The sequence below is a fragment of the Mus pahari genome, chromosome 5, assembly GCF_900095145.1.
Source record: "Mus pahari chromosome 5, PAHARI_EIJ_v1.1, whole genome shotgun sequence".
NCBI lineage: Eukaryota > Metazoa > Chordata > Mammalia > Rodentia > Muridae > Mus > Mus pahari.
The window spans coordinates 153,638,559-153,661,220 of record NC_034594.1 but is presented as its reverse complement, the minus strand read 5'-3'; the positions used below and the strand labels follow the sequence as shown (position 1 = coordinate 153,661,220).

Below are 22,662 nucleotides of genomic sequence, written 5' to 3'. Positions count from 1 at the left end.
GGTACCCACTGTCCCCCATGAAAGGTAGGTTGCCTCTGGATGCTTATGAGCACACTCACCGGGATGGTCACTGTGACGCATCACTTTTCCTGCAATTACAGGTGCCTATGGGGTAAGATTCTTCATACCACCATCTGCAGCCACATGCTTACAGAATGGCTGCATCCCTACCCTGCCCCGCCCCCGTGATGCTACATGATGTGTCAGTTCCAAGGGTCCGGATGAAGATCATTGTCACTGATATGCACTGGGGGTGAATGAACACAGTCCTTGGGGCAAATGACATAAGTGAATCTTAACTGGGCATAGGTCCCCAAACCTCTTTCTTTAGGGGATTAGTAGTGACCAAGTAGGGGGGACCTACATTCCTGTGGCCTGACGAGGATGTCAGGCTAATTCTGTGAGTCTGACAAGTTGACCAGAACTACAATCTACGCCTTTGTTTATTTAGAAGAAGAAATAACTCTCTTGACATTAGAGACCTCACCCCTGACTCTAAGAAGATGTCTAGCAGCAGAACCAAATAAAAGAACCTGGACTATTTTCCTCCCAGCCCTGCACAGCGGGGAAGCCAGCGAACCCCTCTAAGACCCTGGAGCCCCCTTTCTAGAGCCAGACACAGCAGATGCGCCCAGGTCTCACTGCTTAGGTCTGGAGCTAGGCAGATGGATTCTCACTGTACAGCTCATGACAGATCAACCACATTCTAACTCCAAAGCCAGTTCTCTGTCCATTGTGGACTGAGCCTAATTGTGGACAACTGTGGTGGTTTGAATATGCTTGCCTCATGGAGTGGCACTATTAGGAGGTGTGGCTTTATTGGGGAAGGTGTGGCCTTGTTGGAGGAAGTGTGTCACTGAGGGGGTGGGAAAGAGAGCTTCACCTTATCTGCCTAAAGATGCCTGTCTTCTCCTGTTTGCCTTCAGAGAAAGATGTAGAACTCTCAGCTCCTCCTACACCATGTCTGCCTGGACACTGCTGTGCTTCCCACTGTGATGATAATGGACTGAACCTCTGAACCTGTATGTAGGCCACTGCCAATTAAATGTTGTCCTTTAGAAAAGTTGCCTTGGTCATGGTGTCTCTTCACAGTAATGGAAACTCTAAGACAATAATTCTGTCTAATTCACTGTACTTCTTTTATTCCACACTAACTGAACACCTACTATGTACCGAGCACTCTTCTCGATGCAGGGAAATAATGGTGAATGTGTGGCCAAGCTGTGAGAACAAACGCCATGGATGCCTACTCTGTGCTGTGTAGGGCACTGCCGAGACAGAGTTGAGGGAAATAGATGAGGTCTCGGCAGCCTAGAGGGAAGTAACCCATAAAAGACAGAAGTATAAACTGAGAAGAAACAGACAAGGAGAGACCAGTATGCCCTGAAGTAATGAACGATAGGATGGGGCGACACAGCATCACTGAATAATATGGGCCAGGGTCATACTTAGAACCTTTCTAGCCAGGTCTGGTGGCACAGGCCTGTGATCCCTGCTACTCCGTAGACAAGGCAGATGGTTCAGGTTTGAGGGTGGCCCAGGCAATTCAGCAAGACTAGGTCTCAAAATCAGAAGTAGAAAAGAGCTGAGGGCATGTGACACAGTGGTAGATGGCTTGTCTAGCATGGATGGGGCTCTAGGTTTGCTCTCCAGGACAAGAAAAGAGACATAAAAGCGGGGGGAGGGAAGGGGAGGAGAATACGAAGAGTAAAGAAAAGGGGTAAGAGAAAGGAGAAACGAAGAAAAGGAGGATGGAAAGTGGAAGAAGAAAGAGAGAAAGAAAAGAAAAAGGATCCTTCTACTGAGGAGACAAACTGCCCACACTGGACTCACTCACCAGGGTTATTATACATCCCCATCACACAACCCATAAACATCGCCTGCACCACAACGCATTCTGAGATGGAGACAGTGGTGAGAGCCCTGTGGTCAGCACAGTGCAGTAGAACTCACGAGACTCCAGTGCTGCACACAGCTCAGAGGCTGCTCTGCAGGCACGAACTTCCCCTCCTTTAACAAAGCCCAGGCTAATGTTCTGCACCGTCTGGGTCTGGGTTTGGATAACCCAAGGTGTACACTTGTTTGAAAACAATGTGGCTATGGTATGAATGCCATGACAAACTGCAGCTGGAACTAGAAGGCAGAAAGTTCAGTGGACTGCAGGGAACTTAGTTACAGAATGACCACTCCCAGCCAAGGGCCTGGAGCCTCCAACACTGTCCGCTCTGTCCCTCGTATTCTACAGCCCAGCAGAGAGCAGTGTCTGGCTCAACAGCTCCATCCCAGAAGGAAGGGTCTTGTTTCAGTTTCCCAAACTTAAGGTGGGTCCCAGAATGATGGACCAGGAGCCAGGGAAGGCCTAGCCACGTTCTACTGATTTTAAAGAGAGGTACTGCTATCTGGGGACACGCCACTCAGCCTAGGATTTCAGGAGGCCTGTGGCCTCGTGGTGAAAGTGAGGTTGAGTTCACTCCAGAGAGGAAACTCTGTAGGGGATATGGAGGCCAACCTTGTGAAGGAAAAAGTGGGATGGAGAGCCAGGCACCACGGGCTCCTTCATGGCATTAGATCTAAGATGTTCACCCAGGCCAGGGCAGTGGCTGCTTCCCCTGTTGATTTGGAAATCCTAACAGGTGACAATGCTCCCCCCCCCAAACCTTCTGAATGACCTCATCAAGCAGGGTTTCCATTGGGGCACAGTGACGGTTTGGTGAGATACAATTGGCTGAGGATTTAGGGGTTTGGGATTGACTCAAACACTGTATATGAGCTTATGCGGCAGGCAAAAACCTCAGACCTCTACCCTAATGCTGGTCTCTGGAGTCTGATTCCCTGGATTCTTCACAAGACGCCATTGCTTCCCGTATCCTCAGCCCTGTTCCCATAAAACTTGAAAATTCTTCAAGGAGTGGCCTCTGCCTTCAAACAGCCTCTCCCCACCCTCTCCAGCCTCCTGGGAGGGCAACCATCTGGAGCTGCTAAAGCCTTAGGCCAAAAGGACCGGGGGTGAATGGTTGGTCACCTCAGCTTCTCCAAGGAGGGTCCCACAGCTTCTCAGGCTTCTACAGCTGAGAGCGGGAAGCATCCAGACCAACCATGAAGGATAAAACTCTGAACGTTGGAATAACCCTTGACTTCATGAAGAAAGCACTAGAGCGATTCTGTGATCCTCCTGCAACTCCTCACAGTCGAGGTAAACCATGAAGCTACTCGTGGGAAGCATAGGAATCTGGACAATAGATCTGTTCCCTCTGAAGGGCAGGGGAGCCATGAGCCGGCTGCACTATAATCAGCCACCTGTCTCTAAACCCTGGCCCTTGCTTTGATAAAGACTTGTCTATGGGTTCTGTATGCAGTTTGAAGTTCAGTCGTTGAAGTATACTTGGTGTGACCATGGGAAATGTTTCAACCTTTATAGATTCAGGCTCCTCGGTTTAAATATGTGGGCAAGGGCATAATTTATCTCATAAACTCAGCAGTGCAAATGCAGTTTATTTTTGAATGTCCGGCAGTGTAGCCACTTCCCAGCCTGATGTACCCAGTCTGAACCCAGGGGTGGCGGAGAAGTTAGCACCCCCAGTCTTCCCTTGTCTCTGTAGAGACAACACTGGGGTGTCCGAGGACATCCTTGACCCTGCAAAGATAGGGACAGGATAGCAAGGTGACCGGGAAAAGGCCCCAGAAATGAGCACAGAAGGGATGAGAAGACATTTCCAGAACAAGCAGCTCCAGAGCGCAGACCACAGGATGACAGCTCGCAGCGCTCTGCTGAGCAAGGGTGTTCAAGTGACGAGGTGAAGAAAGGGACCCAGAAGCCAAGCTGCCAAGTCGGCAGGATTTGCTCAATTAGGACGGTATTATGAAACATGGAGGAATTGCAGTATAAGCACTTAATGACCCAATGTGCCTCTCTGTGGGGTATGACTGCCTCTGTGGCGGGGATAAAGGCCATTAATATGGTACCCAAGAATCTTCACAAACAGGCTGAGGGCAAGGGCTAATGATGCTGGGCCCCTCCATTCACTGGTACCCTGAGGAGAGGAGCTGCTGAGTTCTGAAGGCCTGTGACAATCCCTCAGCTGCCTCCTGAGAGATGTTCTTAGATGTTCCCTGAGTTGCAAAGGATGTGCACAAAGGCATCTTTCTTTCCCAGAAACCCTTGCTCCGGAGTCAGGGTCAGACAACTGGGATCAGATTCAATTAGCCATATTCTGTCATAGGCCACCTCCCGAGAAGCTACCTCTCCAAGGACAGCCTCAACTCCCCTTCCACTTGCCGCTGAAGTCAAAGCCAGAAGGAGGGCGGGACTCACCAGTACAGGTAGTAGAAGAAGGAGAGGAGGTAGAAGGCCAGCTTACACCAGGCCTCCTTCTGGCAGTAGCTCAAGGTGTCCGCATTCATGACAACTGGCGGGTCGTAGGCTAGCTCCGAGCTATCTGCTGGACAGTGGAAATACCTGCAGGGAAGAGGGCATGATAGCATTGTCTCTGAGGCTCAGGGTTCCCCGTGTTGTCAGGCTAAGGCCCCCTAGCTTTGTACCGTGTCTCCTGCCAAACTCAGATTCCAACCACTGCTAGAGCAAACTTGACCACAACCTATCAGGAGATGTTTAGGACTTCCAGCAGGTCCATGGCATCATATAAAGGTGCTCTGACAGAAGAAAACATGTCACCCAGGATTATGGTTTGAATGTAACCTCTCCCCTATAGGCCTGTGTGTGGGTGCACGTGGTGCCAAGCTAGTAGCCCTGTCTGGGGAGGTTATGGGACCTTCGGCAGATAAGGACTCACTGGAGGAAATGGGGACAGTTATAGGGAAGCCCCATGTCTTGTCCCAGCTGTCTGCTTCCATCTACCAAGCTGTAATAACACTGTGAGTTCCTGATGCCATAAGCAGAGCCCCAGCCACCATGCCTTCTCTACTGTGGTGGGATGTACTCCCTTCAACTATGAGTCCAAATAATTCCTTCCTGCTTGAGGTTGCTTCTGATAGCCTGGCATCTCCCAGAAGACACTGAGAGCTCCCTTTGGGTGTGGGCACATGTGGGAGGGCTGTATGACCACTTTCTCCACGACTATATTCTAAACACTAAGTGCCTTGGGCTAGTGCCCACTACCCAGGCTTTCATTTAAACTCCAGAATACCACAGAGAGACATTATAGAGTCATTTTTAGGGACATGGGTTGCTGTTGCTTGGTTTTGTTTGTTTGATCGACTGAAGGGCCTAGAAGAACAAAACGGATCATTGGCCATCGTTGGGGAAGCTGGTAAAGAGAACTGTGGGAGATGAGTCCTCAATAATGCCTACAGCCACACCAACTCCACAAATGCTGCCCAAGGCCAGGGGCTTATGCAGTAACCGGGGCCCTTGCAAGTGTCTGCAGCGCTGAGCTCATGTCCACCAACAACTGTAGGGCATCACTTCCTTGTGGAGCCCAGGAGCCCACTGCAGCTGGAACTCCCGGTACTGTGCTCCTTGGTCATGATGGAGAAGGATTCTGGGAGGCAGGAGTGCACACTGTTGCTCCTGTCATGTCTGGGACAGCAGTGGTTCCTCACCCTGAAGAAGCACCAGGCACGGGCCTGACCTGAAGACTGCCATGATGGAACAACGTTCACAGAGCTGGCATCTCAGTCACCTCTTCCTCCCCCTTCAGAGCATTGTACTGGCATTATCTGTCACCGACACTATGCTAAGAGGACATCAGAAGCCAGATTTGATGACAGCTGCCAGCTCATAGCCCTTGGGCCACTCACCTCTCCTCTTCTCTGGAGCAGATTTCAAAACCTATTTGCTGTCACCCAGCTTTGTTCCCAGGCGACCTCATTAAGTGGAGGCAGAGGAACCTGGTGGCTGAATGGCTTGGCAGAAAAGGACCAAGACTGACTTTTGTTTTGTTTGCTCCTTGCTGGATTGTCCTTCCTTGGGTGGTCATCAATCCATCCTGGGCTCAGCTGTAAGAGGGGGATAAAAATTGCCCACCTCAAAGGACAAGTGTGATGCTGGTGTACATTGATATGTGCAAATAACCTCTCCAAACAACCACTAAAAAGTGGGGACCAGGTCAGTTTCACTGAAGCAAAATGAGTGTGAGGATAGAGGGGACCATGGTACTAACCTGACAAGGAGGCAGATAAGTCAGGGACATCGGATCAATCTATAAAGCACTAACACCTGGAACTCTTGTCATTACAGTGGGCACAGTGGTGTGAGGCTGTAATTTCAGTGCTGGAAATGTTGAGACCTGCGGCTCCGTGGGATTCATAGGCCAGCGAGCCGAGCCTACCTAAGTGAGTTCCAGGCCAAGGAGACAGTTGGCTCCCTCCCTCCAAATGGTTGATGACACCTGGGAAACTACACTGGAGATTGTCATCTGAACTCTACACACATGCATACCCGTGCACACACACACAGACATAAACACATAGGGAGCAAAGACAGACAGAGAAAAGGAAGAGACAGAAGGGCTTGGGTTCCAGGACTCTGGGTATTCAAGGACTTCTCTGTCTTCATTCTGTCTTTTGTGTTCTGATAACTTCCTAAGAGTAAGTAGGCTAGGCCATCAGAGATTCAAGAACCAAGACAAGGTCTTTACAGGCAACGAGACCATAGCTGCTCACCACCTACACACACACACACACACACACACACACACACACACACACATACACATTCCAGGTATGACAGGTATGAGGACAGTGGCTGGCTCTCCTTTCCCTCCCTTGGGACAAGTACAGCTCTGAGAGCAGAAGACAAATTCAACTTTACAAAGATCATTCATTGCCTCTTCCTTATTTCTGTAGGACTGAGATAAGCCCCAAGGCTGTGCATATGCAGTAAGCGCATGTCTCCCCAGCCACTGATCAATTTGATAGGCTTCGACGACAGACCGTGACTTAAAGACCCACAGGAGAGATTTCATCTGTAGGGAGGAGATCCAGCCCATGTGAGGTGGAGAGGACCCAGACAGGTTCTCACAAGCGAGCTGTCTAGCTCAGAGGCTCCCTCCTCCTCACCTATACACAGTCCAGTCGTTGGTCAGGGCCTGTTCAGTTTACTTCCAGTTCAGTTCATTCACAGAGCCAACCTTCATGAGGCAGGATGGCTCCCGGCTGTCTCATCCCCTTTATTTCTTCACCTGGAGTCCTGTCCTGTTCCTAACTAGATGTTGTCTTCGATACATCTCCTTCTGGCCCGTCCTTCACACTTCTTCCAAGATCACCTTCTAAAGCTCAGATGAAGTAATGCCAGTTTCCTTCACCAGAACCCTTCATGGCTTTCCAGCCCACACAGGTTCCAGGCTCTGTATCAGCACTTCTCGGGTTCTCAGTAGGAGATTGCCAGTTGCCTATCCACTGCAGCCTCCAGGAGCCCCCATCCGACGATGCAGAAAGACACATAAGTGTCCCCTAAACACGCCAAGTGCTCGCTCACTTCTGGGACCTAGCACATGCTTTTCTGAACTTTCCCACACTCTAAGGACTAATGTGTCTCTTTCTGTACATTCCTACAGGGAATTTTCAAATATCCTCATATATCTGATTAGAATATACTTCCTTCTGCTTGCAAGGGTATTCCTGGGATAGAGATTCACCCAAATTTTCATCTAGGAATTCCCCTCAACGCCTAGCAAGCAGTGTGTGCTCCCCATGTTTGCTAGTGAAACTGGCAGTGCTGGACCAGCTGGCTTGTGCATCCAGAGTTCCGGAATTAAAGGGTTTGAGGAGGGTAATTGATCCACACAATTACAATCCCCACTTCTCTGGTATTTCTAACTTCTGCTCCATATCCATCCTACAGAAAACCCACTCAAGTGAGCCAAAGCACGGTCTTACAAAAACGACTTGGCATCATAACTGCCCAGAAAACCCAGTGCAACTGGTGGGTGCGTTTTTTAAAGATGAGACAGTTTACACATCATACTGTTTGCCTTTTTAAAGTGCACATAAAATTCAGTGAGTGTTAGCATGTTTGTAGAGTTGCACATCTATCACTACTGTCTAAGTTGAAGGCATATTTATTACCCTTACAGGGAGGGAGGGAGGGAGGGAGGGAGGGAGAGAGAGAGAGAGAGAGAGAGAGAGAGAGAGAGAGAGAGAGACAGACCACTGTACCCATGGGCAGTTGTTTGCTGTTTCCCCTCCTCCTTTGGAAACTACTTGTTTACTTTTTGTCTCTAACTCTATAAATTTCAAGTCAATAGAATCATATAATGTGTTGCTATTGGGTGTGATATCTTTAACTTATATTTTATTTGAGGCTCATCCACACTGTAGCACACTTAAGTACTTTCTGCCTTCTTAATTTCCACACAGATGTCCCGTTGAATGGATACACCACATTTTCTTTATGGATGCATCAGCTAACAGTCGATACTGTTTTCCTATTTTGACTTCAGTGAATAACATTGTGGCCACATTTCACACTCACCTGCAGGACTGGGGTTCCAGAACAGAGCCAAGAGGGACTTCCTTCCAGCTCAGGAGAGTCAGTTTGTTCTACGTGTCTTTGTTTATAAACTTGACACAATTTGTAGTCATCTCACAGGAGAGTCTCAACTGGGAAGCTGCTTATGTCATATTGACCTTTGGGCATGTCTATGAGGGGTCATCTGACTATTGATTGGTATAGGAGGGCCCAGCCCATGGTAGCAGTGGGTACCATTCCCTAATTAGGTGTTCTTGAGTTATGTAAGAAAGTTAGGTAAACGTGAGTCTGCCTGGAAGCCAGAAAGTCTTCTATTGTTTCTGCCTTCAAGAGTCTGCTTGAGTTCCTGCCCCTCAATAATGAGCTATAACCTGTATTACATAAGACTACTTGCTTTTGGTCAGAGTTTGTAATCACAACACAATTGTATCTAGAACAAGGTTTCTTTAAAAGGGGACAAAAGAAGGCACCTGGTGGCTGACCTATGTGGGCATGCTGTCCTTGGGTGCAGAAGTGAAGGAGGATGGGCCAGGCCCAGACAGACCTACCTCCAGAAGTGATAGAAAAGCAGAGGGACATTGAGCCCCAGGGTGAGCCACTCCTGAGCGCACAGGAACATGATGCAGAAGAGGCTGTGAATAGAGTACTCGGGCAGCACCAGCTGGAGAGGAAGCAGAGACAAGAAGGCCCAGTTAGAGGGAGGAAGTGCTCCACCCACTCACTGTCCCCCATGCAAAGGTGCTCCCTGCAGCATGGTCACTTCCCTGTGACTGACCACTTTGAGAAGTGCTCCACGTTTCAGACCCGATCCCAAGTAGACACAGGCCCTCTGTCCTGGCCTGGGAAAAGGGGAGGAGGTTGCCCAGCATCTGGGCTGTCTGAAGAAACTAGTAGTGTCCTGTGTCACCTTCCATCTGTTTGCGCTATGTTGCTGGTTCCTCTGTGCCCTCTGCTAGCTAACAGGTGTGTTTGTTCCTAGTACAGGAAGGTCAGGAGAACAGAAAGGCTGGTCTAGGCCGATCAAGACGAGCACAAGGACACGCCAAGGAGCAATAGTGAAAACAGGTGGCCTCTGTGAGAAGAGAGAAGGTGAGCTCAGACGCCCCAGGAAGATGCCGGGGGGGGGGACAGATGGAAGATGACAGACGCCCTTCCTGGGTAGGCACATGTGGTATAAATGAAAACTGAAAACTAAAGAGGACTAAAAGGTCAACCCCTTCCAGTGAGGAAAGCTATAAGTATGCAAACACACTCGTGTAGGCAGAATACACACATACACACACACATGTGTATGTATGGCCTGTGCATCTCACTTAGACCATCATGATTGCTCTGGTCCAACAAACTCTGTCTTTCGGGGGCCATTCTAAAGGAATCGTGACTCATCCTCCCCAGCAACTCTCAGCCCCATACCTGATTCCTTTTATAAATTTACATAAAAAAGAAATACTTAAGTTTTAAGTCACTGACTATAGTCCAGAAAGCAAAAAACAAAACAAAACAAAACAAAAAAACAAAAACAAAAAACCCACATTTGTGTGTACGTATGTATGTGTGTACACATGTGAACGTGTATGTACATGCATGTGTGCCTGCACACATGTTTGAAGGTCAGAAGACAATTTGCGGGAAACAATTCTCTCCTTCTACCATGTGGGTCCCAAGGCTAGAACTCTGGCTATCAGACTAAGAGCATTGAGCTATCTCATCAACCCCGCATAGCAAGCTTTCTGACCTGCCCATAGAGACCACCCTACTGCCTACATGTGATCAAATGTACTGTTCTGTCCAACCACATACGGCTGTAGCACAGCTAGATTGCCCATGAGATAGTCTGTAGTCATAGCCCTAGACTTCCATGGGTGGGAACAACTGCTTCAGACCAATCTGATTTGGTCTAGAACATGACACTAGCCTTTCTTTCATGACACTTTCTTTCTTTCAGATGAGCTAGCTACCTGACCAGTTGGCCCCTGCAGAAGATAAGGACATATTCAAAGATTTAAAATAAATACATATACAGGCATGCGTGTGAGAGATGCACTTTGTAACTGGGGTTTGTGTTTGTTCTCGGCATCTGGTGAAGAAAGGACAAACTGCCTTAACCTTAAGCTACTCAGGCTCAGCATGGACTCAGAACATAAGCGCCATCCCTCCAGGGTCATGAATTCAGTAGGTGAACCAGGCACTGCCTGTGCCTGCGCCTATGAATTTCAACCATGTAGTAAGAGAGGCCATGTGCCGTCATTCCTCCTTAGAGAACCTCAAAGCTGTGCTTGCCGGCTTCATCTGGACCCAGGCAGGCCATCACCCAGCTACCTCCCATGCCTAGAGCAAGCCCATGTTCTCAGAGCTAGCACACCAGCCCCGCTCCACCATGCACATCCAAGCACTCATGCCAAGTACTTAACATGCTCAGAGACAGCAATGACGACAGGCCTGGATCATCCAATACAACTTTATCCCCGTCTCCAGTGCCAACGCCAAACCTCTGAATGATGACAGTTCAGATTCATGCCCTCTATCCATCACACCGCTCCTCATTCTCTGGGACTTGGTGGATAATGGAAACTGTGACTGACAGGGAGGACCTATTGCCATCCCCTGTGTGGAGGAGAATACTTAACAGAGGCCAGCTTGCCTTTTAGGGATGAGGGGGAAGCTAGCAAATCCTCCTGCTGCTCTGTGTGGGTCTTCCCACTGCCTCTCAGAATCTAAAATACTGAGCAGACTTTTTTCTTAACCCTAAGAGACTTCAAGTGGATACAATGCCCCTGTGGTTATATTTAAAATGATGTATACAATGTAGGGACCTTATTCCTCTCTGACCAAATGGAGCTTAGCCAGGCCACCCTCACTGGCCCGTACCATGCTTCACCCTAGACCATCCATGCCTCTCCACTACTTGGCCTTTGGAACATGAGACATCATGTCCCAGATCCCAGCAGCTGGGAGGGGCCCCAGGGGCCATGAGTGGAAACTATATGAGAAGTCTGGAACACTTAACAGCCAATGAGAAGTGCCCCCAAAGTCCCATTTTGTTTCCTCTGACATTGCAAAGAGCAGTTATAACAACGGGTATACTTCATCATCCTGACACCAAAAGTGAGGAGAGAGCCACCCCCCAGGGCAACCTGTGATGGGCAGAGTGAGAGCAAGCCATAAACTTTTGTTGTTCTGAGCCACTGAGAGTCACGTGTTCCTTCTCGCTATGACACACTTTGGCCCATCTTGTCTGATGCAGTCAGAGCAGCGGAATGAGAAATCAATGAGAAAAGCAAAGCTGTGTTCTTCTCCCCTCTTCATCCTCCTAAGCATCCTTCCGGATCTTTGTTTAATAAGCCACCGAGGGGGCTGGTGAGATGGCTCAGTGGGTAAGAGCACCCGACTGCTCTTCCGAAGGTCCGGAGTTCAAATCCCAGCAACCACATGGTGGCTCATAACCATCCGTAACGAGATCTGACACCCTCTTCTGGGGTGTCTGAAGACAGCTACAGTGTACTTACATATAATAAATAAATAAATCTTTAAAAAATATAAGCCACCGAGGCTGGTGTGACATGCTCCTGTTGTTGGTCGCATTGAGCACCAGGTTGGAAGGCCACCAAGCAGGCATCAGGCTTATTCATTCTGGTGGGTAGCCAGCTGGGTTGCTCCCAGCTCAGACAGAATAACTGCTATAGAAAGATGCCCCACGCTTGAAACTACCAGAGGAAGTATAGAAAAGTAGATTGAAACTCTAACCACGCCCATGGCTAGTGCCATTCCTTAGCACCGGCAGACACTGTTTCCTGTGACTGAGCTGTTGAATGGCATCGGTACCTGTGATTCACTGAATGAGTTATAAATAGAAACCACTTCATGTAGACCACAGTCTGAGACCCCATGTCCTGCTTTCTGTAGTTATAAATAGTAAGAGTGATCTCACTATAGACATTGTGGGGTTCTGAAAAGGTGACAGTTAAAGTCAGGCTTGCCTACACATACCTGTGATCCCAGGCTAAGGGGACAGGCTACATGGTGAGAACTGGTCCCCCGCCCCCAAAAACAAAACCTAAAAAGCAATGCCTGCCAACTTGAGAATAGCTGAAGGCTTTGTGATGAAGGCAGAATCACTGTTAAGGAAGAATAAATCTAAATATGCATGGGAAAGTCGGCATTGCACGAGTCTCCGCTAGCAAAGCCAGAGGGGCTGGGGAGACTGCTAAGTGATTATAGTGCTTGCTGCAAACACACACACACACACACACACACACACACACACACACACACACACTGGAGCTTAGATCCCCAGAAACCCACATAAATATCAGGTAGCCATGGTGTCCTGCCTGTAATTTGAGGAGACAGGGGATCTTCAGAGCAAGCTAGCCTACAAGACCAGCCATAAAGGGCAAGCTCTAGATTTGATTGAAAGACCCTGCTACATGGCTGACTAGGAAAGAAGAGTGACTGAGGGAAGATCTCTGCCATCAACCTCTGCTCTCTACATACACATACATACACATGGACATGTCTGCACACACATTTGCCCATACATATGTATATACACATACATATATACACTCACATCTCTATCATGCACACATTAAACACACACTACACACACACACACACACACACACACACACACACACACCACACACACACACACACACAAAAGATAGAAAAAGAAAACCAACAACAATAAAACAAAGAACTCACTATCCTGGGTAGCCCTTTCACAAGCCACCAAATGGGTCACTTATTTAAGAGTGTATAGGGCAGACCTGGTGCCAGGTAGGACTCGGGTACCTGCCAAGCTCATTACACTTCTGACTTCCTGCCCAGATTCTAGGATCAGTTTCTGTTTGTTGGCAAATATTCCCATCTGGATATTCCTGAGTCCTTCCCCGACTCCCACCCCTCCTCCCGGTCCCTGCAGACCTCTCCCGAGCCTCTAGTTTGTCCTAACAGCACCTCTGCTTCCCCTCTCTCATCAGCTGGCCTGGGGATGATACAAATCTGACATGGTCACTTCTACAGGGGCACTTTGATCTGCTCTTGTTTTCCATTTCTACTGCCCCCTACAGGCCAGCGCCCCTGCCCCGCCCCCAAAGCTAGAGTAAGAACTGTCTAGCAGAGCTCTGTCCCAGCAGACAGGCTCCTTCTGTCCAGCAGACACATGTCTCCTTTCTCTGGCATCCGCCATGCTTTCACCCACATCCCTGCTTTCCCAGGAATTTTAAAAATTAAATTTATTTTTTTTTGTCCATCAAAATATGTAAACTTTTATTGGTAACTAAAGAACGCATTAAGGACTTGGTTTTAGCCATCTCGAGCATCTAAAATATATTGTATAAAAATCAATACCAGAAGAGACTAGAATTATAGTCTAGAATTTAAAACTCTTTTTAAAATCAGTTTTTTTCCCTTGATTAAATTCGCTCTTGGATAATAACACACATGCACACGGTGCTAGATTCTGGAAGGGAAGGAATCATTGTCTCCTTTTAATCGAGATTTAAGTTTATTTTTATTCATGGTCCAAATATTTTCTCCCTGTCACTTCGGCTTCTCACGCATCTGTGTGACCAACCGTTGGCTGCCAGGACACAGGTCTTGGGAGAATAATGCCACATGACAGTTTGGGGTTTCTCTTCAATGTGCTGAGACAGAAGGGCAGGGATACAGGAGGAGAGACTTGTCTTAGCCTCACAGGAAGAGGAAGTAGAGAGTAGATGTCTATATCCCATATCAGAAGTGTGGGAGAAATATGTTTGGTATGAGGGGGACCCCCAAAGGCTAGGGAATGGGGGAGATAGTGAGAGGTAGGTAACACACATGAGTCCCATGAAGGCAGGATTTCTGGAAGGTGTGTGTGCGTGTGTGTGTGTGTGTGTGTGTGTGTGTGTGCATGTGTGCATGCCCATTCAACTTCACATATCTCTGTGTGTGTATGTGTGTGTGTGTGTGAGTGTGTGTGTGTGTGTGTGTGTGTGTGTGTGCATGCAGAGGCCAGATGGAGACGCTGCTATGCTCTATCACTCTTCCCTTACACCTTGGGGCAAAGTCTTTCACTGAAGTTTGAGTGCATCTCCATTTTTTTTTCTTCTAGCTAAGCTAGCAGGCTGTTAAGTCCCAGCAATCCTCCTGCCTCCACTCTACCCAGTGCTAGGGTTACAGTTGTGCACAGCCATGCCCAGCTTTTTCTGTGCTTATTGGAGATCTGAACTTGGGTCCTCATGCTTGCCACACAAGCACTCTCCTCCACGGAGCCATCTTCCAAGCCAGGGGACCAGATCTCTAAAAGACACAAACACGGCCCACGGTCATGGAAGGCTCACAGCCATGAAAGGTGCATAGCCACAGAAGACCCACTGAAGATCTGGACCGGAGTTCAGATTGAAGACCGTGAAAGCCGCAAGGCTTGTCTCCCCAGCTCTCAGTGTTGCCTGTTGGGCTCAGACAACAAGCTTTTCAGCTAATACACATTGGTCTGCAATGATGTGCATTATGTAAATTCCTTCTGGTTACATAAGGATCAACCACATGATATGAAGAACTGCAGCTAACGACACCAGGCCCTATTCCCCTTATCTGTAAAGCGCCACACTTGCTGGGAGGATGTAAACCGGACTAGGAAGGACAGTGCTCTCAGATGGCATCAGAGGACGATGCTGCTGCGGCCATGAGGACGATCTTCATATTGTGAATAAACATCCTGGAGAATTCCCTACTCAGGAAGCAACTTGCCCCTCTTCCCTGAAAGTCAGTAAAACAGCCCACAGCCAGATCTGGCTTCCTACTTCTCAATCTAGACTCCTTGGTCATCTTTGACACCAGCTTCCGGCCTCCCCAGGTGGGAAGAGAAAGAAGCCACAGGCTGTTTAAGTGGCTGCCCGTCAAGCCTGTGCCTCTGCCAGTGCACGTGACCCTAGCAGAGACACCCTCCAGGGCTAAACAGAGTCGGGGTGACCCTCTGTTGACCTGCAGCCTGGAATCCATCCCTACGTGTTCTCAATCGAGCAATCATCCGCAGCAGCCCTGGGCTCTGGCTGACTTACCAAAGCAAGGGGAGGCAGGATGCTGCTACAGTTTGACTGTCCCACAAAGGCATCATCCCCAGGCACTACTGGGAGAGGTGGAGCCCAGAGGGAGGTCTTTAGGGATTAGAGGTGTGTGCTCTTAAAGGGGATTGTAAGACTCTCTCTCTCTCTCTCTCTCTCTCTCTCTCTCTCTCTCTCTCTCCCACACACACACACACACACACACACACACACACACACACACCTCTCTTTTGCTTGCTTTCTGGCTATGCAGTGAGCTGATCTGCTTGCTCCGTCACATTCTTGCTATGGTGCTCCATCATAGACCCAAAACAGCTGACCAGTCCAAAGACCCTGTAGCCAAAATAAACCTTTCCTCCTCACAAGCTGATTATCACAAGTGTTTTGTTATGGCGATGGGAGCACAGAGAGAAAGGCCCGCATAGATAGGAAACCCAGATTTTGCTGGACCCGCTGTCAGGAAGCCTCACACTGAAGCTGCCCGCCCTGAAGAAGACACTTCCATTTGGTTACTCCAAGTGGTGAAGCCTTGGGGAAGGCAAGTCCAGCCTTTAGCCCTGACATCTCTCGGGAACTGGGAGCCCAGCCTCAGCTGGTACAGGGAAGTCAGCTGCCAGGACCCAGCCTTGAGCTGACTGAGCTCTGTCTGTTAGAGGACCGTTAAGTGTTTTTATCTGGAATCTGCACCAAGGCCCACCAGCTATTTCTAAGTGGTAAGCCAATGTCACTAAGTAACTCGGCACAGAATTACAGCCTGGAATCAATCGCCAATTATATCTGCACCATCAGCTACGGGCGTGGTTCAGAGCCTGCCATCACCAGAAACCCTCCTGAATGTCCAGAAAATGTTTGGATGCTGGCCACCCATAGCCAAAATCAGACCCTCATGGCTGACCTCAGATGGTGGGAACAGTCTTCAAGGAAAGCTAATACATCACCCCTACCCTCCCCCACCCCCTGCAATTCCCCTGTTCCAGGAACATGGAGGGAAGTATGGTACAAAGGTAAGGGAAGCGGTTGCTTGCCTGAGAGGCTCAGGACCAGAAGACAAGAACATCCCTTCTCCTCTGTGGATTCCCAATGCTCACCAGGGCGTGGAGATTCTGGGTGTTCTTTAGGGCCTAGAGGGACGTCCTCTCCGGACAGACTAGGCCTCTATTCCTCTACCACCCAGAAGCCCGGGTGTGTCCTGACCCGTCTGGTGTTACCTGTTCCTTGGGTTCTGCTTCCAGGCTTACTGGCTCTAACTGACTTGGGCACCTCCAGTCCCCGTGCTGTCTCCCGTGGGAGCCTTACCACCTGCTGCTCTGCCACGCGCGGAGCATCCATACCGGTTACCACCTGCACCAAAAGCTTGTTCCCAGGCTGCCCACTGGGGAGGTTCTCCTGTTCTCACTCATGAGAAAAAACACACACCACACAACACTCTGTAGAAGATGTTTCCTTCCAAAAGTACTCACGTGGGGTGGGGTAGGAGGTGGCTTTGTCACTGGTAGAAGGCAATAGGGCATGAGGTGACAGGGACAGATATGGCTCAGAGTTAGGCCCCACCCTCCCCTGACAAAATGGATCACATTTCTGTGAGCTTGCACCTCTCAATAGCTCCCAGGTTCCACGTGCCTCAGAATCTTCTGGAGGTCTTGCTAAAATGGGGGGGGGGTTACCCAGCTGCCTCCTGCCCCACCCCACACCTGAGCTTCAGATTCAACAGTTCTGGGGGACTGAGTATCTGAGTAACACATTCCTTATGAGCTATAAGGACAGCACTCCTCCATGTTTGCTCTCTGGACCAGCCCCCTCATCCCCACCCCATCCACCTCCGCACTTGGCAGCTTGTTAGGAATGTAGGATTTGGGTCCCAGCCCAGATCTGTTGGAGCAGAACCTGCCTTGGAAGGTTCCCAGGTGGCTTATGTATGCACATCAAGGTTTGAAAAGCACTTCTTAACACTGATTCTCAAAATAGGGTTGAGCTCCTCGGAATAGCACGCAGCCTTGTCAGAGGTGCTCATCTCCAGGTCCCACCCCAGACCGCAGAGACAGATGCCAGGCAGAAGGTGTACATCCAAACAGTCCCCAGGGCGTCCGTCAGGATGTTTAGGCCGAGGTTACACCTCAGAGCTCTCACCAGATCCCCCAGTCCTCCAGTAGGGTACAAAGTCTCTCCAGGGCTTCACTGGGACAAACTAAGCCCTCAGTACCCTCTCACCACTGCTTGGGGACTGGGATCTGATGGGAGCATGGGAGACCAGCTTCTGGGTCTCTAGCACCGCTGTAAGAGAGGACCCCAAGAGTCCCCAGCCCAAAGCTGGTGGCATCCGCTTGGTACAGAAGTAAGCACTCTAGCTCCCTCTCATCTCCATACTTCCCCCTCAGATTCCCATTGTATTCTCCCTGCTGTGCTGGTTCTCCTCCTCCCCCTCCCACTTCCCCTCCCTCTTCCCTTCCCCTCCTCATCCCTCCCCCTCCCCCTCCCTCTCCAGCAACTTCCCTCTGTCTTGGTGTTTCACTTGATACTTTTTCGGTGAGACAGGTGACTAGCTCCTTTTAGGGCCAAGCTTGGACTTGGCCAGGCCGTCCCCTTCCTCTAAGCCTACTGGGTCTGACATTTTGGCTGCAGCAATGAGACACACTTGCCAAATTCAGTAGTCCTCCTGAAAGATTCCTCACACAAGTACTGAGTGACTGGCCCACCAAAGAACCATTCGGGGGGGGGGGCTGGGGGGGGTGGGGCAGGGGGATGGGCGAGAACTGAAGCCAATCCTCGCTCATTCGCTGCATTTCCAAAGGAGCAAAATTCTACAACTTGCTAGCAGTTCAGACAGCTGAAGTTAGCGCTGTTGTAGCTAGATACCAACCCACTTTTCCCTTTCTTTTTCAAATCTAAGCTGAAGATGAGGGAAGGAGGAATTGTGTCCAGACTGATGGAAGCCCTAGAGAAATGTTTCTGACTGTGTGAGGGGGAGGGGCAGGAACCAAAGGGAATGTTCTAGAATGCAGAGCGCCATGGAGTTAAGGGCTTCCCTAGTTCAACTCCACACTTGTGGAAGCACCCCAAGTGTGACACACTCACAGGTTTTCACAACCACACCTACTAGGTAGTGAACTCATACATGGTGAGCCAGCAGGGACAGGACGGGACGAAGATAGCGTTGTCTACAAATAAGAAGTGGAAACCCAGGGACAAGCAGGCCACCCAGAGACAGCCTGATGGGCAAGAAGAGGGAAAACACCCACTGTTCCTCTGACTGGAGAGAGGGCCCTGGCCGGGGACAGCCTGAGTCAAGGGTTGCTGGGCGGGCTTTGTTATGAAGGAGAGATAAGCACTTACTGCTGGCTCCCGGAGAGGAACTCTGCTCCGGGGTGCTGGCTGTCACCCACAAATCCCCCATGGAGGAGGCTGAACACCTTCAGCTGACCTGACCACCTTTCAAACCCAGGAGGCTTCTGGGAAATCATTACCACTGCTGCACTTGGACAGGGGAACCCCTGGAGACAGGGCAGAGCCACGGGCAGGAGGACATCCTCTTCTGCCTCTATCTGTTTGTTCATGTCTATGTTCTCCCACTGTGTGCATGTGGAGGTCAGAGGGCAACTTTGTGGAGCTGCTTCTCCTTTTCCACCTCTAGGTGGGTTCTGGGGATGCAACTTAGGCTGTCAAGCAAGCAGGGTCATTCACTGAGCCATCTGGCCAGCCCCACCCCCACCCCCTTCCAGCTATGTTTACACGGTAGATGATGGTGAGACACTCTGGACGCTCCTGTCTGCAGCTGGCTAGTGAGCTAAGTCACACCAGGCTGCCCTCCCTTCTTCCCTGTTACCTCCCAGCCTACAAAGGAAGAAGCTCAGCTTGGGGAAAGGAGGTGGCAAACCCTAAAGCCATCTCCTCCCTCAAATATGTGCCTTAACAAAGCCAATCGGGTCTTCAATAGCATCGTTGCCTTCCAAAGGCTAGCCCTTCCAGGATGAAAGTGGCGAAGGCTAGCCCTTCCGGGATGAAAGCGGCTGATTATCTATTATTAACAACTATTAAGTGGTGCTAATTCCCTGTTAGATGCAGCAGGTAGGTAGAATGTTTGCTCAAAGCAAACAAAAGAGTTCACCTTCCTAAGCATGGAGAATTGACACCTGGAGAGGAGCTCACATGTGCAGCCATGTCGTCAATTAGTGCTTGGTTTATTTGTTTGTTTTCTACACTGCCAAGAATTGTGTTCTTACCACGCAAGCCATCTACTCTGGCTGGCCTCAGACTCTCATGACTCTAGCTTCCAAAACTAGAATTTCAGTTTGTGGCAAGAAAAGGGATATTTATGGACTGGCCTAATGGTGCATGTCCAGGGAAATGTCTTTGCCCCACACAGAAATGCTAAGACAAGATAGAGCCCAGGTAGACCAGATGGCCCAAGGCTGAAACCCTTCCTAAATGCTGGCTCCAAATCTAGATATGTGCATATAAGTTGGGAGACCCAGATTTACCAGTGATCTAACTTGATAAATTTACATCCTGAGGTAAAGGTGTAATAATATTGTAACCATTGCAGCCTCTTAAAGAAAATGGGGGGGGGTTCTATTTCATGTGAACACAGTGATGTGTGAAGCTCTTGAAGCTGCGTGTGGCACAGGGCAACCTCCATAAATAACAGCTGCTGCCTATAAGAGGAGGCATTTGATCTATGAAATCTCCATAGAACTTTTCCGCTCAAATATCTCAGTCACTTTGTTAAAAAAAAAAAAAAAAAAGCAATTGAACTCCCTTAAAAATTAAACCAGTGTCACTTCCCTCTCTAATCTATTTCCAGGACTCGCACTGGGTTTAAATCCTCTCTCTTCCCCTACGACTTCCTGTCCTCCGAAATGTCAGGAGATTGCAGAAAGCAATGACAATGCTGCTTTGGTTTGAAGACAGTTTGTCCCCTTGAATTTTTTCGAGGACTTAGTCCCTGGAGTCTTGTTAACGGCCTTCAGAGGATAGAATCTCAACCCACTCTACATTCAGAGGCTCTGGGGATTGGTCAGGTCGGAACACCAAGCTAAGAGCTCTGTCTCAGCTACTTTTCTATCGCTGTGACAAAAATACTATGACCAAGGCAACTTATAAAAGAACGTGTGTAATTTGGGGTTCATGGCTCCAGAGAGTTAGGAGCCTGTGACCATCGTAAGCGGGAGTAGGTGACAGGCAAGCAGACAGACATGCTGCTGAGCAGCAGCCGAGAGCTCATGTCTTGATCCTTAAGCAGAAGGCAGAGAGAGCTTCGAGAGAACGGTGTGGTTTTTGAAATTTCAAAGCCTACCTCCCAGTGATAAACTTTTCCCAACAAAGACACACCTGCTAATCTTCCCAAACGGTTCTACCAACTAGAAACCGAGCATTCAAATACATGAGCCTATGAGAGCCGTTCTCATTCAAACTACCACATGCCCCATAGCTCAATAGCAGTGGTTTCATGAGAGGAAGCCAAACAGACACTCACTCACTGCAACCATGACCTGATACAAACAGGGTCTGTACCGGAGCCTGCCCCATGCTGTGCGGGGACACCTGGAGCATGGGATGGTTCATCCTTGAGTTATACCTCCAGAACTGTGAGCCAGAATAAATCTCTCTTACTATTCAGAAAGTAATGGAGAATAGTTTGATAGAACTCAGTCATAAATCTCAGAACACTCCTGTGCATAAGTATTTGCCTGGGGTGGGGGTGGGGGGGCACAGATGTCAATGGCTATAGCAGACACTGTAGGTACCAAGGCGGGTTACACCATAACTCAGGCGTCCCTAGGAGCAGGTTTTCTAGCTGGAAGCTTTAGCCAAAGCCTGCACCAGTGGCTGGCACATGGTACAATTTTTTGTTGTTGTTGTTGCTGTTGAGTGAATGAATAAACTGATATTTAGGTCATTTCCCAAACAAACCTCTCATTGTCGAGAATATTTTTAAGTCTCAAAAATCCTAGCAGCCCTCTCAGTTGTCTGAAAACTGAGACCAATCAAAGTCTAAGTCGGTAAATCTCAGGGTCAGTAGGTCGGGTCCTACTTTATGTTTGTCTATCCCACATCTACAGACTATTGTAGCCCTGGCCTGGTTGGCCCTTTACAGGTATGTTTCATTGGCTATGGAGGGATCTGAGTAGATTCAATGAACTTTGGCTCAAGACTTCAACCATTCACCCAGAGCACTGGCTTAGGCATAGCAGGAGAGGAGATATAGGCGTGACTCAAGACCTTACGTAAATCAGGGTGGTTAGCTGAGCACGTGAGTGACACGTCATCCAATGAAGAACATGGGGAAGCGCAAGACAGCAGAAACATGGCAGCTTCAAAGAAGGAAGATCTACCATGATGTTAGCCTGGAAACACTGTGATGGGGGAAGGGTATCCAGTCCCAATCTGGGCAAAGCCTACGTGCCAATGCAACAGTATTCAGTGGGGGAGCTCTGGGAAGTAACTAAGTCATGGCAGTGGGGGCTCTCGGGAATGGAACTGTCACCCTAAAAGCCAGCATCACTCCTATGGTGGAAAGAGCCACACTGAAGGGAGCCAGCAGTGACCCATACTGAGGTGCTGCTAGAATTAACTCTTGCCCTCTTCCCCGTCTCCACTTCTCATCCTTCTCACTGGGGCAACCGCAGTAGTCTCAGAGGAAGGGACCTACCTGGAGACCTTCCTTCTGGATCCCCGGGTTATTATTTAAACTTGACTCTCAGAATCCCCTTTCTAAGTGGTTGGGAAGCTCTTCAAATCCCAAAAGCCGTTATCCTGCCCACTCACCTGCAGGCCTCTGTCCTCCCCAGGGCTTCCATCCTTCTACTAGCCCCAAGATGCTGGTCCTCTCAAGGAGGCTAGATCCCCCTCAGCCACCCAGAAGCCCCCATTCTTTGAGCTAGTGACACGGGCTTGTCTTCAGAGGCCCTGATATATTAGAGGACAGAAGGCCTTTGTGATTCCCAAACAAAGCTCAGACCACGTGTTCACCACCTTAGCCACTCACTCGGGATTCACTGTTCCCCCAGGGCACCAAACTGGGTGCTTTACGGATATACCATCCTGTCTGTGAGGGGCACATGTCCCAGTGTAGAAATCATGCCTGAAGTGGTGTTACCAGAAAGAAATAGTTGGTTGGGAGGTTGTGGGGATGGGAGAGTGGAGGCTGTGGGGTCTTGGGGACTAGAAGTCTGGGAACTGAGAGCTGGG

The 22,662-nt window shown here is 49.3% G+C and overlaps 1 protein-coding gene across 1 annotated transcript in view; it reads right to left on the bottom strand.

Moving 5' to 3' along the window:
- Positions 1-22,662, bottom strand: part of Cnih3 (cornichon family AMPA receptor auxiliary protein 3) — a 119,628-nt gene that overhangs the window by 11,814 nt on the left and 85,152 nt on the right. The window contains exons 4-5 of the mRNA XM_021198459.2: positions 8,977-9,089; positions 4,313-4,456 (exon numbers count right to left, since the gene is read on the bottom strand). Coding sequence (XP_021054118.1) covers positions 4,313-4,456; positions 8,977-9,089 — 257 coding nt within the window. The remainder of the gene's footprint in view (positions 1-4,312; positions 4,457-8,976; positions 9,090-22,662) is intronic.